Source organism: Aquarana catesbeiana, linkage group LG13 (assembly GCF_042186555.1).
Source record: "Aquarana catesbeiana isolate 2022-GZ linkage group LG13, ASM4218655v1, whole genome shotgun sequence".
Taxonomy (NCBI): domain Eukaryota; kingdom Metazoa; phylum Chordata; class Amphibia; order Anura; family Ranidae; genus Aquarana; species Aquarana catesbeiana.
Genome location: NC_133336.1, coordinates 230,857,855 through 230,873,543, shown reverse-complemented (window position 1 = coordinate 230,873,543; position 15,689 = coordinate 230,857,855). Strand labels below are relative to the sequence as shown.

The 15,689-nt window shown below is 43.5% G+C and overlaps 1 protein-coding gene across 1 annotated transcript in view; it reads left to right on the top strand.

Moving 5' to 3' along the window:
- LOC141116704 (Fc receptor-like protein 5) overlaps positions 1-12,980 on the top strand; it is a 196,063-nt gene extending 183,083 nt beyond the window's left edge. The window contains exons 8-11 of the mRNA XM_073609096.1: positions 9,793-10,056; positions 10,140-10,415; positions 12,682-12,746; positions 12,873-12,980. Of these exons, the coding sequence (XP_073465197.1) occupies positions 9,793-10,056; positions 10,140-10,415; positions 12,682-12,746; positions 12,873-12,980 (713 nt within the window). The remainder of the gene's footprint in view (positions 1-9,792; positions 10,057-10,139; positions 10,416-12,681; positions 12,747-12,872) is intronic.
- Positions 12,981-15,689: the final 2,709 nt, after the last annotated feature.

Sequence of the window (15,689 nt, the reverse complement as noted above, 5' to 3'; positions counted from 1 at the left end):
AGCCTATATCTGACTGCAGGTAGTTCCTGGTGTAGGTTTTCAAATACACTTTCAGGCAGGCAGGTGATTCAGTGATCTGCAGTGCATAAAATATTTATACAGTTAGGGATGAGCCGAACACCCCCCAGTTCGGTTTCGCATCCAGAAAATGCGAATAGGCAAAAAAATTGTTCAAACATGTGAACACCATTAAAGTCTATGGGACTCGAACATGAATAATCAAAAGTGCTCATTTTAAAGGCTTATATGCAAATTATTGTCATAAAAAGTGTTTGGGGACCTGGGTCCTGCCCTAGGGGACATGTATCAATGCAAAAAGACGTTTTAAAAACTGATGTTTTTTCGGGAGCAGTGATTTTAATAATGCTTAAAGTGAAACAATAAAAGTGTAATATTCCTTTAAATTTCATACCTGGGGGTGTCTATAGTATGCCTGTAAAGGGGCGCATGTTTCCCGTGTTTAGAACAGTCTGACAGCAAAATGACATTTCTAAAGGAAAAAAAGTAATGTAAAACTATTATCCCTAACGCCGGCTATAATGAATTGTTGGTCTGGCAATACACATAAAGTTAATTGATAAAAACGGCATGGAATTTCCCCACAGGGGAACCCCGAACCAAAATTTTTAAAAAAATGCTTGGGGGTTCACCTAAATTCCATACCAGGCCCTTCAGGTCTGGTATGGATTTTAAGGGTAACCCCGCGCCAAAATGTTTTTAAAAAATCGCGTGGGGTCCCCCAAAAAATCCATACCAGACCCTTATCCGAGCACACAACTTGGCAGGCCGCAGGAAAAGAGGGGTGACGAGAGAGTAGCCCCCCCCTGAACCGTACCAGGCCACATGCCTTCAACATTGGGAGGGTGCTTTGGGGTAGCCCCCAAAGCACCGTGTCCCCATGTTGATGAAAAGGGCCTCATCCCCACAAACCTTGCCTGGTGGTTGTGAGGGTCTGCGGGCGGGGGGCTTGTCGGAATCTGGAAGCCCCTTTTAACAAGGGGACCCCCAGATCCTGCCCCCCCGTGTGAATTGGTAATGGGGTACAAATGTACCCCCTACCATTTCACAAAAAAGTGTCAAAAATGTTAAAAACAAGAGAAGGTTTTTGACAAGTCCTTTATTAATTTCTTCTTCTTTCTGCTTCTTCTTTCTTCTGGTCTTCCTTCGGTGTTCTTCTTCTTCCTCCATCTTCTTCTTCCTCAGGCTTCTTCTTCACTCCGTCCGCACGATTCGCCTCAGTGGGAGTCTTCCACCGTGTGACGCTTCGGTTCTTCTGTCACTTCTTATATAACGGAGGGCGGGGCCACCCGGTGAGGCCCTTTTCCCCATCAACATGGGGACAAGTTGCTTTGGGGGGCTACCCCAAAGCACCCCTGCCCATGTTGAGGGCATGTGGCCTGGTACGGTTCAGGAGGGGGGGCGCTCTCTCGTCCCCTTTGCAGGCATACTATAAACACCCCTAGGTACAAAATTTAAAGGAATATTACACTTTTATTGTTTCATTTTAAGCATTATTAAAATCGCTGCTCCCAAAAAAAAGGATGTTTTTAAAACTTTTTTTTTTTTTTTTTTTTTAGTTCAAAGCATTTTATTGTTGTTTTAACATGACATACATGAGAAAGCATCAATTTCCAGCAATTAAGGAAACATAACTTATAATGTATTACAAGTATACGAAGAAATAATACAAATCAGTACCAGATGAAGGAAACAGAATCATATGTACAAGAAAGACTTTAAGTTGTGATATGCTCTTAAGTTGTAAAGGATTATTCATGTAACATCACAGAGAGAGTTTAGATCCGAGCATTACAGGTCCTAGGTTATGTAATATAAAGCCCGGACACCTGTGTCTCAGGAGTACCAGATGAGAAAAACTTAAAGTGTATAAGGCTTTCATATAAAATCCTCAGGAGTCTCGGGGCATCTTAATGTATGCACGGGTCCTGTGATCCACGTGTAGAAAACAGGGTTGTCCGAAGGACCCCCCCATCCCAGGTGGACAGGCATAGGTAAGGATACACTCCCTGAGGAGAGACATCGAACTACCCCGGGCGCCCTAGCACACCCCCCCTAGTGGGAACTTCCTGTGGGTGTGGTCGGGTACCGCCCCGTGTCATCCAGCTCCCCAGGAGCGTTGTAAATTGTCTAGGGGGTTAACAGAACAGAGCTCCCCATTTCAGTTAGGTGTCGAAATGCCCAATCATCCCCCTGAGAGGGGGGATGAATCCTCCACACACCCCGAGCATACAAGCCCCGAGTACTCCGCTCAGAGAACTGAGGGATCATATTATACCTGAGAAATAACGAAGTCTAAGCATACTTAACCACCTCAATACAGGGCACGTACACCCCCTTCCTGCCCAAGCCATTTTTCAGTTTTCAGCGCTGTCGCACTTTGAATGACAATTGCGCGGTCGTGTTACACTGCACCTTAATTAAATTTTTTTCATTTTTTTCCCACAAATAGAGCTTTCTTTTGGTGGTATTTGATCACCTCTGCGGTTTTTATTTCTTGCGCTATAAACAAAAGAAGAGGGACAATTTTGAAAAAACACAATATTTTTTACTTTTTGCTATAATAAATATCCAATTTTTTTTTTTTTAACAAATTTTTTCCTCAGTTTAGGCCGATACGTATTCTTCTACATATTTTTGGTAAAAAAAAATTGCGATAAGCGTATATTGATTGGTTTGCGCAAAAGTTATAGCGTCTACAAAATACGGGATAGATTTATAGCATTTTTATTATTTATTTATTTTTTACTAGTAATGGCGGCGATCTGCAATTTTTATTGTGACTGCGATATTGCGGCGGACACATCAGACACTTTTGACACATTTTTGGGACCATTCACATTTATACAGCGATCAATGCTATAAAATTGCATTGATTACTGTGTAAATGTGACTGGCAGGGAAGGGGTTAACACTAGGGGGCGCTCGAGGGGTTAATGTATTACCTAAGGAGGTGATTCTAACTGTGGGGGGAGGGGACTGACTGGGGGAGGTGACCGATCGCTGTCCCTATGTACAAGGGACACGCCATCAGTCTCCTCTCCTTTCTGACAGGACGTGGATCTGTGTTTACATGCACAGATCCACTCTCCTGCTGTGTTACCCAGCAATCGCGGGTGCCCGGCGGACATCGCCGGGCACGCGCACCGGGTCCCGAGTGACACGGCGGGCGCGCGCCCCCTAGTGGCTCGGGAAGGCGAGGACGTCATATGACGTCCTCCCAGAATAACAGAAGCCTCGTCCAGCCGTCATATGACGGTGGGCGGTGGCTTAGTGGTTAAAAAGGGGAAACAGAAAAGGGGTGAAAAGAGGAAGAAGAGGGGGTAGAGAAGGTGGGGAGAGAGGTTTATTTAATAGCAGAGGCTAAACTTGCGTCAGGTTCCAAACCCGGTATAAGGGATATGTTGCAAAAATTGGCCCAAGGTTCCCAGGTGGTATTAAATTTCTCGACTTTGTCATTTAATTTCGCAACTATTTGTTCCTGGGACATGATCCATGATATTTTTCTTTTGCAAACCTGGAAGGACAATGTGGGCTTCTTCCAGGTTTTTGCTATAGTGAGTTTTGCACCCAGTAAGATAAAGTACGATAATGCCCGCCAGTGTTTAAGCACATTGGGTATGTCATGGTTAAATAAGGCTATATGTGGATTAGGGGCAGCCGGGACCTCAATGAGTTTGCTTATTGTGCGAAATATGGATCTGATACGGGGACAAGTCCACCAAATGTGAAGCATGGTGCCCTCAAGATTGCACCCACGGAAGCAGAGAGGAGAGGTACCGGGATATATTGTTGCTAATTTGGATGGAATGTAATACCATCTGGACAGGACCTTTAGACTGGCTTCTATGAGGGAAATGTTACAAATACCTTTGTATGAGCGCGTCCAGGATCTGAACCAGTCTGCTGTCTGCCAAACTTCGCCCGTATCCTCCTCCCAGGTCTTCGCATAAGATGGTTTGTTCAGGTTTGTCTGTAGAGCAGTGTAAATTATGGAGATTCCTCCCTTTTGATCCATTAGATTCGAGCACCAATGCTCAAAAGGGGTTATTGAGGGGGGTTCCGGTTTGTTGGCCCAGATGGATTGTAAGAAGTGTGAGATTTGTGTAAAATGGAACTGTTCCGTGTCTGGCATTTCTAGTTTATGTGTTCTGGTACCACCAACACCTAAGGCCCAAATTTCTGCAGAGTATATAGGGCAGGCCATATATTATATACAGGCGGTCCCCTACTTTCACACATCTGACTTACAAATTACTCCTACTTACAAACGGTGGGAGACAACAGGAAGTGAGAGGAAATCTACTCCTAGGAAGGGAAATTCTTTCCTGTAAGAGTTAATATGGGGAAAAAGGTGTCTCCTCCACTGATTTATCACCAATCCTTGTTTCCCTAAAAAAAACAAATTTACAAAATCCAATTGTCAGTGGGACAGAAAGTGAGGTGAAATCTGCTGAACAGGGGCACAGACAGCAAAACAAATGTTACAGGGGTGATGATAACTCTTCCCTATGTTATCCAAAAAGCTTAAAAATAGATTTTTTGGCTGGAGCTACACTTAAAAAAATGTACTTGTTCCAAATTACAAACAGATTCAACCTAAGAACAAACCTACAGTCCCTGTCTTGTTTGTAACCCTGGGACCGCTTGTATACTGCTGTTCAGAGTATATAGGGCCTGGGGGCCCCACGTTTTTTCTTTTTTTAATTTGGGTGCGGGGTTCCCCTTAATATCCATACAAGACCCATGCCGTTTTTCTCAATTTTTATCCATATTGCCGGGACCTGACATTACATTACAGCCACAAGCAGTTTTAAATGACTTTTATTCCTTTAGAAATGTCATTTTGTGCAGGGACTGTTCTAAACACAGGAAATACACGCCAGTTTACAGGCATACTATAGACACCCCCAGGTACAATATTTAACGGAATATTTCACTTTTATTTTTTTTTTACTTTTATTTTATTTTGTCACTTTAACCACTTCAATACAGGGGACTTATACACCTTCCTGCTCAGACCAATTTTCAGCTTTCAGCACTGTCACAGTTTGAATGACAATTGCGCGGTCATACATCACTGTACCCAAACTATATTTTTATAATTTTATTCCCACAAATAGAGCTTTCTTTTGGTGGTATTTGATCACCTCTGCAGTTTTTATTTTTTCCTAAACAAATAAAAAAAGACCGAAAATTTTGAAAAAAATAAGTTTTGCTTTTGTTTCTGTTATAAAGTTTTGTAAATAAGTAAGTTTTCTCTTAACACTGATGTGCACTGATAAGGCGGCACTGAGAGGCACTGATAAGGCAGCACCGATGAGTGGGCACTGGTAGGCGGCACTGATGGGCACTGAAAGGCTGCAAAGATGGATTCTTATGGGTGGCACTGATAGGCGGCACTGCTGGGCACTCATGGGTGGCACTGGTGGGCACTGATGGGCACTGATGGGCACTGATAGGTGACACTGATGGGTTCTTATGGGTGGCACTGATAGGTGGCACTGCTGGGCACTCATGGGTGGCACTGGTGGGCACTGGGCACAGATAGGCAACACTGGGCACTGAAAGGCTGCAAAGATGGGTTCTTATGTGTGAAACTGATAGGCGGCACTGCTGGGCACTCATAGGTGGCACTGATGGGCACTGATAGGCAGCACTGATGGGCATTGATACGTGGCACTGATGGGCACTGATACGCGGTACTGATATGAGGCACTGATAGAAATCCCTGGTGGCACTGGCAGTGGTAGGCATTGTGAGTGGGCACTGATTGGCAGCTGTCTGGGCATTGATTGGCAGCTGCCTGGGCACAAGTTAGTATTTCCCTTGGGGTCTAGGGTGGGCATACATGGTGGTCCAGTGTGGATGGCCATCCTGGTGGTCCTGGGCTACATGATTGTGGTCTTGGGCGGGATCCGAGGGGGGCTGTGCTGATAAACAATCAGCACATACCCCGCCGTCAGGAGAGCAGCCAATCGGCTCGCATCTGTCAGACGGGAGTGAGAAAAAGCTGATCACCAGCTCTTCCTATTTACATCATGATCAGCCGTCTCTGTCAGACTCTTTACCTAGATCGGAGTTGTGGTGTGTCAGATTGACACACCGCAACAAGGATCGCCGCAAAGCGCGCCCCCGGGGCACGCAGCGGCTTAATATCCTGAGGACGTCATATGACGTCCGGTCAGGAAATTGAAACCACTTTGCAGCCGTCATTCTGCTATATGGCGGGCGGCAAGTGGTTAAGCATCATTAAAATCAGTGCTCCTGGAAAAACGACCGGGTCCCCAAACACTTTTTAGGACAATAACTTGCATATTAGCCTTTAAAATTTGCACTTTTGATTTCTCATGTTTGAGTCCCATAGACTTTAACAGTGTTCAAATGTTCGTGCAAACTTTCGGTCAATTTGCATGTTCTGAATGCGAACCGAACCGGGGGGTGTTTGGCTCATGCCTACTCATAGCGTGAAAGGATCACCAGATGCCTCCTTCCTGCCTCCACCGGACACTCTATCTAGCTTTATTGAAGAAGCTGAAGTTAGAAGCTGATTGGCTACTATGCACAACTGCAGCAGATTTTGCACTCTCCAGTTTTAATAAATCAACCCCACGGAGTCTGTTCTACCATAAAAGCCTTCCTTCTAGAAATGTGTGCTTAAAATACTTTATTTCCACTTTAAGAGAAAGGGAGTTGTCAGCTTTCAGATATGTGTGAACAAGACCAAAATAGACCAGAAAAAGGCAACAATGTTAATCATCCATCCAGTGTTTATAATGATATATTTCATTTTTTCCTCTAGAATTTTATAAAGGAAGTAACACAATAAAGTAAATCTGAAGCCATAACCTTTTTTTGGATAGGTAGGGAAGGGTTTAAATCTCTATCTTTTTCCTGCCATCTAAGTCTCATTGGAGAGATTTTTCTCCTTGTTCTGTAGACATAACAGGAAGTCAGAGGAAATCTCCCCCAGTAGGGGAATTCTTGTTTAGATGGTTGTCACCAGAAAGTAGCCTTATTAAAAAAAATCCTCTCTTTCCTCTCAAAATTTTAGGTATCCCCTCACTTGCTATCTCAGTGACAATATTTTTTTTTGGATAGTTAGGGAAGCGTTTAAATCTCTATCTTTTTCCTGCCATCTGAGTCTCATTGGATAGATTATTCTCCTTGTCTCGTAGACATAACAGGAAGTGAGGAAATCTCCCCCAGTAGGGAAATTCTTGTTTAAATGGTTGTCACCAGAAAGTAGCCCTATTAAAAAGAATATCCTCTCTTTCCTCTCAAAATTTTAGGTATCCCCTCACTTGCTATCTCAGTGACAATGGTTTCAAAATTACACCGGACACCTACAATCCCTCCAAAAAAACCCTCCACCACTACACACATGCAAACATAAAGGTATCTATTGGGGGGCACCTACACACGGAAATGTAAATTGCACTACAATCATTACATATCGCCATGCACACTGGGGTGAGATCAATATTTTTCAGCACATTATTCATGGTTAGAGTGAATAGGTAAAGTAAGGAACTAATCCATTTAAGGCCAAAAAAAACATAACACTTTCAATATTTGTGCTAAACATCTACTTTAGATGGATCAACCAAATGTAAAATAATATAAATTTTCTCCAACAGCGTGAAATGTTAAACACACAGAATTACTAAAAATGCCCAAAACACTTCAATCCCTGTGTCCATGTTATAACAATACAATTTTCATGCTGAAATTTTTAATTTTTAAAAAATTTCTTTATAATGAAAATGAAAATAAGGGAAGTTAAAAAAAGCACAAAGTTCTTCTATACAATCCTTGTGTTACTCCAATAAGTCACCTAATCCCATCCACTGCAGAGTGTGTATTGGGTATGAAAAACGTTTCCACTCCCAAACAAATGGTGCTCCACCACATGTAGTAATAGAGATCACCAGATCCCTATGGTCATAAAGACCAATACAGCCAATCATGCCCACGGGAACAAATAGGATAAATACTCCATCTAGTACGATCTCCACACTCACTTTCAACACTTTATTTCTCACATCCAATATGTATTGCCAAAATACCCCAAAAAACAAATGACAAAATGATTGTGCAGTACATTTATTAAAAATGTTTCCATTAAAAACACATCCAGTATAATGCGCTTACATTTAAAAGTGCCCAGACCAGCATCAGCTCGATCGGCCTGTATGCATCCACAGTCAGCTCAACCGGCCCAATCATCCTCTATGTGTGTAAAGAAACCGCTCCGCCGTTCTCTCCAGAGACTCATCATGTGTTCAACCGGATGTGATGTCACCTCCTAACCCAGAGCAGTCTGAGTTTCCAGCAGTGGCGGCCCAACCATACAGGGTACAGCGGCGCTGCCCCCCCAATCCAAGTGCCCATAGAATTAATATAGAATTATATGATTAGAGCCTGAGGGTCTAATTGGCTTAAAAAAAGGATGGGCTCGGGGTGCAGAGCACTGTGCCCCGAGCCCACCCAGTTGTGTGACATTTTCAAATGAATATTTATTATTGTCTTTCTGATTCACCTCCCGACCAAATAGGAAATGGGTCCTGAGACCTGTCACCCAATTGGCCGAGAGGAGAAGCAATCCTATTGGCCGCCTATTAGGAGGAGGAGACGCAGTGGAAGTCACCGCCTGACACCCAGAGGAAGCGCTGCCCGCGACCTAGATGGGGTAAGTGCGGGGCTGGATGACCTATCGATGGGGGGGGCTGTGAGTGCATTAAAGCATTACTTGCATTAAAGTAAAAAAATGTTTAGGTGTCAGCCTCCCCCCTCACCCCCCCCCCATTTTACTTACCTGACCTCATTTGAGGGCCATTGCACAGAGCAGGTAAGTATAGAGATGTTTTTTATGTTAACCTTTACAATAATTTTAAGGTTTGATAGGTTGGGTATCTGTCTTCATTCGAAGCAACCTCATCTTTTGTATTTTACCAAAAACTGGGTAATATATTGCTTAAGCTAAGATTGTGTGACATTAAAATGAAACTACCACCATTTTTTTTTTTTCAGGATCTCTGCTTTCAGAAATGATGTCATGTTTCGGGGGTTTTAAAAAATCTTCAGGCCTAAAATGATTTTTTTTTTTAAATGGCTCAGGCAGGGAAAGTTAACACTCAAGGGTTTTTTACCTTAATGCCTTCTATGCATGAACTTAAAAAACCTTCAGCATGCAGCAACCCCCCTCCCCCACCAGACCTACAATATTTACTCTATCCCAATCCAGCAATGTACATGAGAGCAGATTCTCTCCCAGGTCTCTTCCTCCTCATTGGCTGAGCCATTGGCTCCTGTTACTGTCAGTCATAGCCAATGAGGAGAGAGTGGGGGTGGGGTAGAGCTGCGCTACGTGTGTGAATGGAAACAGGACAGCAGCTTGGGAACGGGCCTGCTTGGATGCCCCCATAGCAAGCTGATTTCTATGGGGCACTTTGCAGGAGGGGGGCCAGGGGTTCCTGTGAGGGACCTGAGAAGAGGAGGATCTGGGATGCTCTGTGTAAAACCATTACACAAAGTGAGTATAACATGTTTGTTATTTTTTTTAAAAATCTGCCTTTAATATCACTTTAAGGGGAGTAGTTTTCATTGTTTAAAATAAAGATTTACCAACGTGTGGGAAAATCTCTGTGCCCAGGACTAGAAACATTCCCTTTTCTATAATGTTTTTTTCTCATACAAGATGTGATCACCTCTCTATGTTTTGCTGCACACTGTGCTCTCTATGTGTTCTGTGTGATCTCTTTTCTTCTATAGGAGGGGCCATCAAACCTGTGGTGACTTTCACACCCAACTGGGGGAATGTACTACCAGGTGACTCTGTGATTCTAAGATGTAATGTGCCATCTACTGTACCAGAGGAGCCCCGGACCTATCACTGGTACAAAGACAACCAACCAATACCTGGAGATCAACAGAGACATTTTATCTCTATTTCTTCAGATAAGGACAGAGGAGATTACCAGTGCTGGACCATCGGTGGTGATATCAGTGATCCCGTCTTCCTAAATGTTACATATAGTGAGTCATCCATCTCATCTCCATCATTACAGATTGTTGGGTGTGAATAGAACAACCTAAAGTATCATTTTATTACATTTCAGATGATGTCATCCTGCAGAGACCTCCATCTCCATCTGCCATATATGAAGGAGACCCCCTGATTCTGAGATGTCATCATGGGATATTTTATAATGCAATAAACACAAAATTCTACAAGGATGATCAGGAGATAAAATCATCAGAATCTGACTCCACATTCCATATTCCTAATATAATGATGAGTCAGTCTGGACTGTACAAATGTACTAAACGAATACAGCGCAATGATAGTCCATATGCGAGAGAGGACTCAGATGTATTCATTATCTCTGTGAAAGGTAAATTAATGTCCTATTTAAAATGTATTTCTAGAAATATTGGTAGATCCAGAGGAAGGTGAAATTTCCATTCCTGGCATTAAGGTAAAAGAACGTTCCCTTCTGTGCTTCCCCCAAACACTTACCTGTCACCTCTCTCTGTCCAGCACTGACCCCTCCAGCAGTCTTCTCTCCTCTCTTCCTCCAATCACAGGACACAGAGGCAGCCATTGGCTCCTGCTGCAGCCAATCAAATTCTGTGAGGAGGGAGTGGGGTGTGTCTAAGGACAGTGGGGGTGTAATCACATGAACCCCTCCATAGCATACAGCTTTTTTGGGGGTACTCAGAAGGGAGGTGGAGCCGAGATCTCCAGCAGGGGACCCCAGAAGAGGAGGAAAGAGATTATTACAGATCAGTTAAGTATAACATGTTTATTATTTAATAAAAAAATGAAGCTTTAAAATCACTTTAATTATCACCCATATCACCCCCCATTTCTTGAATCTTCACCCCCTCCATGTGTTATTCTTCCATCCACTGGCCCGGATTTACATCTCAGGAGCCTATAGGCAGAGAATTCTGATGATCCGTGTTGTGAAGGGTGGTGCTACTCTACCTGTCCATGTACAGCTGTGATAGACCCAGACACTTCCTTTTTTATTTTTGGCCTTAAAACCTGATAAAGCCTGAAAAATTCTAAACATTCTTGCTTAGAGGAACCTGTCACCATATCTTGTGAAGTGATGTGTAGTGTATATGTGTATCATTCAGCTCTGGAGGCTGCCATTGAGTGAATATTGGATGTGGTGGTAGTTCCAGGGCAGAGTAGACCTGTACAGCCTCCAACACCAGGACCACTTCCAACAGTGAGGCTGGGGACTCCTCTAATACTGGATGAGATGGTCAGATGTGTGGAGGTACAGTTGTACTAACAATAAACATATTGACCTTTTCCCTTCTTGAAAAGAAAAAAAGGAGATATTACTGGAATATATGACAATGACTGGGTGCTTAAATTGATGGTGGACTGCTAAGCCTTAAAGTCATTGTAAACCTCAGACATGAAATATGAACAAAGCATACCCCTCTATAGTGTGTACTTGTCTCTATCCAGAGCACTAAGTGTCATGTCTCTCTGCTGCCTTCTTCCTCTGCTATCAGCATGATTAATGGGGTGGGCAACTACATGGCAAATGAGGTTCAATGTAGAAAAATGTAAAATAATGCATTTGAATGGCAAAAATCTGAATGCAATATATACACTGGGGGGAGAACCTCTGGGGGGATCTAGGATGGAAAAGCACTTGGGGGTCAGGCTCAGCAATGGCATGCAATGCAAAGCTGCTGCTAACAAAGCAAACAGAATATTGGCATGCATTAAAAAGGGCATCAACTCCAGAGATAAAACGATAATTCTCCCAATCTACAAGACTCTGGTCTGGCCGCACCTGGAGTATGCTGTCCAGTTCTGGGCACCAGTCCTCAGGAAGGATGTACTGGAAATGGAGCGAGTACAAAGAAGGACAACAAAGCTAATAAAGAGTCTGGAGGATATTAGTTATGAGGAAAGGTTGCGAGCACTGAACTTATTCTCTCTGGAGAAGAGATGCTTGAGAGGGGATATGATTTCAATTTACAAATACCATACTGGTGACCCCACAATAGGGAGAAAACGTTTTCGTGGAAGTGAGTTTAACAAGACACGTGGCCACTCATTAAAATTAGAAGAAAAGAGGTTTAACCTTAAACTACGTAGAGGGTTCTTTACTGTAAGAGCAGCAAGGATTTGGAATCCCCTTCCACAGGCGGGGGTCTCAGCGGGGGGCATTGACCGTTTCAAGAAACTATTAGATAAGCACCTGAACGACCGCAACATACAGGGATATACAATGTAATAGTGACATATAATCACACACATAGGTTGGACTTGATGGACTTGTGTCTTTTTTCACCCTGACCTACTATGCAATTATGTAACTAGGTCTACTTAGCTAAAGACCAATGTGGTTGATTCACTAAAACTGGAGATTGCAAAATCTGGTGCAGCTGTGGATGGGAGCCAATCAGCTTCTAACTTCAGCTTCTTCAAAGCTTTGACAATAGAACCTGGAAGCTGATTGGTTTCTATGTAGAGCTGCACTAGATTCGGTACTCTCCAGTTTTAGTAAATCAACCCCCAATGTAAATTGTTCCATGTCCACCGCAAAGCATTGTGTGATTGTCATCATTTAGAGAATAAATAATATATTCCCATAATTTATCATTTCTAACAATTTTCTCTTCCAGAACTCTTCTCTCCTCCAGAAATAAAAGTGACCCCGTCCAGGGTAATAGAAGGAGGTGAGATGACGGTGAGATGTGACACCAGACTGGATCCGCTCAGAGGCGGCACAGAGCTGCACTTTGCCTTCTACAGAGATGGACGGACTGTGCAGGGATACAATGTATCTGATACATACAGAGTGCGGTCATCTCAGATGGAGGATTCTGGGAATTATACCTGTGAAGGGAGAACGGCGTCTGACTCTGTGAGGAAGATGAGTGATGGGTTCTATATCCAGATATATGGTGAGCATATGAAATGATGTCAATATCAGTTATGACTAATTGTAGATTAGACATTCATACTGTTTTGGGCGCAATATCCAGATACATGGTGGGCATGTAGGCAGGTGCCAATTGTATTAATGATGCATTGTATGTATAATATGTTGCTGGTATTGTGGGGGGTGATTGATGTGGTGTGTCTGTTTGGCCTGTTGCAGTTCTTGTACCCGGGGTATTTATGTGTAGGGGAGGGGGGAGGGGTCTTGTAGGGGCTTCCTTCGAAATTGGTCTTGCAATAGAGAGGGACCTACACAGAGCAATGTAGTGCTATACTTAAGAAGGTCACCCCTTGGCAGGAACATGGATGGGCTATAGTAAGAGAATCACCATTAGATGGGAACTATTACAAGGCAAAGGTATGAGACACCATAGCATAGCGATAACGACTCCACCATATGTTATAGAGGAACACTGTACTTCATCAACCTCTTGCACTGCCATGTAACTGCTGGACCTGTCTGTACAAAGGGAAGATGTAATGCAGTGGCGGCCTGTGTGTTTTTTTTTGTGGGAGGGCGACAAATAACCCCCCTGTTGGTCCATGGCATCTCAGCACTCCCCCATCAGCACTTACCCCAGCAGGCCCCGGCAGGCAGACCGCGGGTTCCAACAGGCAGCGGCATGAATGGAAATGTTCCCCCACTGGGTTTCTTAATATGTCTTATTATTTAAAAATTAAGGATGAGCCGAACACCCCCCGGTTTGGTTCGCAGCAGAACATGCGAACAGGAAAAAAATTTGTTCGAACACCGTTAAAGTCTATGGGACACGAACATGAAAAATCAAAAGTGCTAATTTTAAAGGTGTATATGCATGGTATTGTCTTAAAAAGTATTTGGGGACCTGGGTCCTGCCCCTGGGAACATGTATTAATGCAAAAAAAGTTTTAAAAACGGCCGTTTTTTTGGGAGCAGTGATTTTAATAATGCTTAAAGTGAAACAATAAAAGTGAAATATTCCTTTAAATTTCGTGCCTGGGGGTGTCTAATGTATGCCTGTAAAGTGGTGCATACTTCCCGTGTTTAGAACAGTCCGAGAGCAAAATGACATTTCTAAAGGAAAAAAAAAGTCATTTAAAAGTACTCGCAGCTATAATGAATTGTCGGTCCCGGCAATACACATAAAAGTTTATTGATAAAAATGGCATGGGATTCCCCCACAGGGGAACCCTGGAACCAAAATTAAAAAAAGTAATTTAAAAGTACTCGCGGCTATAATGAATTGTTGGGTCTCGGCAATACACATAAAAATCAGGGTCTGGTATGAATATTAAGGGGAACCCCGAACCAAAATTTTAAAAAAATGGTGTGAGGGTCCCCCCAAAAAATAAATACCAGACCCTTATCTGAGCATGCAACCTGGCAGGCTGCAGGAAAAGAGGGGGGACAAGAGAGTGCCCCACTTCCTGAACTGTACCAGACCACATGCCCTCAACATTGGGAGGATGTTTTGGGGTAGCCCCACAAAGCACCTTGTCCCCATGTTGATGGGGAGGAGGGCCTCATCCCCACAACCCTTGCCCGGTGGTTGCGGGGATCTGCGGGCAGGGGGCTTATCGGAATCTGGAAGCCCCCTTTAACAAGGGGACCCCCAGATCCTGGCCCCCCCTGTGTGAAATGGTAACTGGGTACAAATGTACCCCTACCATTTCAGAAAAAATGTGTGAAAATGGTAAAAAAAACACAATACACTCCTTGGGACAAGTCCTTTAGTAAAAAATAAAACTGTCCCACTGAGTCTTCTTCTTCTCACACTCTGACAGACTGAAAAAGAAAAAAAATCTGCACGCCATGTACGATCTGCCTCCATGGGAGGCACCCACCGTAATGACCGGCCGCTCTCAGGTGACAGCTCTTTTATAACTGAGGGCGGGGTCACTCAGTTATGTAACCGGGTGACCCCGCCCCCCTCTGATGCTATGGGAAAGCCATAGGGATGTCAGAAGGGGGGTGGGGTCACCCAGCGACGTCATTGTGTGGCCCCGCCCTCAGTTATAAAAGAGCTGTCACCTGAGAGCGGCCGTCATTACAGCGGGTGCCTCCCATGGAGGCAGATCGTAGGCAACGTGCGGCTTTTTTTTTTTCTTTTTCAGTCCTACGGAGCGCGAGAAGAAGAAGACGACTCCATGAGACAGTTTTATTTTTTAATTTTTTTAATAAAGGACTTGTCCCAAGGCATGTATTGTGTTTTTTTAACCATTTTCACACATTATGGCTCAGGGGGTTTAGAACACACCCCACACTATATAAGGCCGCCTGCACGGCGGCCCTGTGTAGTGTGTTCCGGCGTGCTTAGATAGAGAGAGAGACAGTGTCATTTCATTTGAGTTAGCTAGATTAGGCAGGACAGTCAGTCAGTTAGCTGCACTTATAGTGTATTGTGTATATATATGCATCCCAGGTGTTGCATATATATATATATATATATATATATATATATATATATATATACACTGTATTCAGTTTAGCTAGATCCGTTCCTGTTATCTTCCTACTGACAGGCAGGCTTGTCTTGTTACAGTATTTACAGCTACCTGAAGAAAATTGCTGGTGTTCTTTTGATCCTATTAGTACCACAGTCAGGCAGCTAGACTATTTACAGTTAGTGTAGTGCGTCCTCCTCACAGTGTTCAGTTAAAGCTACAAGTTAGTTTAGTGTGACCTCTGCACAGTGTTCAGCTAAAACTA